The sequence below is a fragment of the Phalangium opilio genome, unplaced genomic scaffold (assembly GCF_054372755.1).
Source record: "Phalangium opilio isolate 3A_F unplaced genomic scaffold, DU_Popi_V2 ptg000209l_1, whole genome shotgun sequence".
NCBI classification, from domain to species: domain Eukaryota; kingdom Metazoa; phylum Arthropoda; class Arachnida; order Opiliones; family Phalangiidae; genus Phalangium; species Phalangium opilio.
Genome location: NW_028324217.1, coordinates 17,497,051 through 17,499,874, shown reverse-complemented (window position 1 = coordinate 17,499,874; position 2,824 = coordinate 17,497,051). Strand labels below are relative to the sequence as shown.

General features: G+C 43.7%; 1 protein-coding gene across 1 annotated transcript; it reads left to right on the top strand.

Moving 5' to 3' along the window:
• Positions 1–396: 396 nt before the first annotated feature.
• On the top strand, positions 397–2,556 carry LOC149620959 (uncharacterized). Its single transcript, XM_089854821.1, has 2 exons — positions 397–513; positions 581–2,556. Exon 2 carries the CDS (start codon positions 1,432–1,434, stop codon positions 2,554–2,556), a length of 1,125 nt encoding a protein of 374 aa, XP_089710947.1. The 5' UTR covers positions 397–513; positions 581–1,431.
• Positions 2,557–2,824: the final 268 nt, after the last annotated feature.

The window sequence follows — 2,824 nt, the reverse complement described above, 5'->3', positions numbered from 1 at the left end:
CAAAAGTCCCTCAGTCCAGTCAAATTTTTCTACATTTCTTCATTTCTTCAGCCCCCCTTATTTTTACTAAAATTCCCGATGAAGAACCGGTACTGCAGTGGTAATTTCGGGCCAAGCCAAGACGCTCAAGAGTTATATTCTTTCGAACACTATGGTATGGAAATGGTTTTCTGCTTTTGTTCAATTCTTAAATAGTTGTAAATGAAAAAACGTTTCTTAATTGGGAATGGGAATGGTTGGTATTTGGAAACGACGGATTGGTAACGGATGGGGAGGTTGATGAAATCTATGGGTGGAACAAAAATATGAACAAAAATGGTATGGAAATGGAAACGTTTTAAACTGAAATGCAGCTCTCTAATATTGACTACAGGGCGACAATTTCGTTCTTTCAATTTCAACTCTTATTAAACACGACCTCATTCTGTTTTGATTGAAAAGTATATATACATAAAATCCCTGAGGCGGATGTCAGACTGTTTTTACTACCAAGGGGTTTAATTATACTTTCTGGTGAGATATAACGATGAACTTCAGGAGGGAGTTATACTGTGTATCCCAGAGGATTCCTTTATTTTAGTGTGTAGGTTTTCGCAACAAGATATAAACGTGGTAGAAAAATAAGCCAAATGTTACCAAGCACGCTTTTACCATGGAAGAAGGGTGTAATGGTGTTGTGTATTGACCGCAAGGCGGCGCCCCAAGAGGAACATCACGTGATAGAGTGATGCAGAGTGACAGAGCGAATGAAGAGACTATGCTACATAGACGTTTTTCTAAGTCGTGAAATAATCATTCTCAATACCTCCTGTTTGTAACTCAATCAGTATTAAAGTATGTTCGTTAATTAAGTACCTGTGACTTTTACTAAACACGAAACATAACATTGGCGACGGAGTCTTTCTTTCCTTCGCGGGTCCGTTTTTTTTCGTTTCACGCTACCGCTCGCGAGCCGAGGCTTAGGCCTTCCTACGCCGTTCTCGTTTTCCGGTAGGCCCCTCTTGTGGTTACTGTTCTGACGGTACGTGTTACTTCGCGTTGCGCAATACGATGGCAACTTTTGGCCATATAGAAGAATTTCGCCCCGATGCCTCCGTGTCTTGGCCTGAATACCAGGAACGTTTGGACTTATACTTCTCCGCGAATACCATTACTGATGCTGCAAAGAAACGGGACATATTTTTATCGGTTTGTGGGCCTGCCCTATATTCGATAATTCGCTCTCTCCGTTCGCCGGCCCTTCCGAGTGCCGTGTCCTACACCGACTTAATCGCTACGGTCTCCGGTCATTTTGCTCCTGTCCCTAGCGAGATCCTTTCTCGTTTCAAATTTCACAAACGGGATTAGCTCCCTAATGAGACTGTGGCCACATTTATCGCCGACCTTCGTCGTCTCTCGGAACACTGTAATTTCGGCACACACTTGGACTCTATGCTCCGGGATCGCTTGGTTTGCGGTCTCCGCGATGACGCGATTCAACGACGCCTTTGGGCTGATGCTACGCTCACCTTAACCACTGCTACTGCTCAGGCTTTAGCGGGGGAAGCCGCTACGCACAATACCCTGGAAATTCGCGGACTTCAACATCATGCAAGTAACACGAATTATTTCAAACCTAACGAGTCAAATTCTTCCCGAAAGAAACAAGCGCCCACTCGAAAGTTCACTTGTTATCGATGTGGCGATAATCACGAGGCTGACCATTGTAAATTCAAATCGGTAACTTGCGACTACTGTAGGAAAACGGGTCATATCGCTAAAGTATGCCACAGTAAAGCTCATGATATGAAGAAACCGAAGCCTAAACATAACCGCAAGTTGCATAACGTTGAAGCTACTCCAACTACCCCTGAAGTCACTGGTTCTACTTCCATTACTTCCCATGCACCTGAATATGATACACCTAGCTGTTTTCATAATATATACAGTCTATCATCTTATGAAGACCCGCCACCGTACGATCTCACAGTCAAACTAAATGGCTTAGCTCATTGTATGGAAGTCAATAGTGGCTCAATGCACTCGATTATCAGCTCTGCCACTTATGTAAAGCTTTGGCCTGTCACACCACCTGCATTATTACCTGTAAACGATCAGCTGCTGCGAACTTGGACTCTTGAGAAGCTGGAAATTATAGGCTATACTGACGTTTCAGTATCCTATAAGTCGGTGGAAGCTAAGTTACCTCTGGTTGTCATACAAGGCAAAGGTAAATCTCTCATAGGCAGAAGTTGGTTCAAACGCCTTGGAATATCTGTTATCCAGGACCCACAACTTAACCGACTTGAGGTGGTCTCTACCGATTCAATCCTAAAAAAGTACGACCACTTATTCCAAAACAAGCTGGGTACCTTCGAGGGGCCTCCTATTTCCATAAAAGTGGAGAAGCGGTGTCCGCCACGGTTTCTAAAGGCCCGCCCAGTGCCCTTCGCGTTGCGAGATCGAATTTCGGATAAACTGGATGAGATGACAAAAAAGGGTATCCTAGCCCCTGTTTCCTATTCCGACTGGGCTACACCAATAGTACCCGTTAGAGATGGGCCGATACCAGTTTAAACCGATACCGATATGATCCGATACTTGGCAAACCGATACGTACCGATACCGATATTTTACCCGATCCTTCGATTAAACCGATATGGTATCGGTATCGGCCCATCTGTATAGATGATTCTCGATCCAATTTCGGTACTTGAAACTATAAAACTGGCTTTTCATACGAAAAACCCATTTTTGACACTAGTTACGTTATCCAATAATAGATGAAAAACTGTGCTGTCTCAGAGTTTAGGTCTTATGGCGCCATCTACTCTCAACATAAGTA

Coding starts and splice junctions, on each gene's coding strand:
- LOC149620959 (XM_089854821.1), top strand. CDS start 1,432: ATGCTCCGGGATCGCTTGGTTTGCGGTCTCCGCGATGACGCGATTCAA.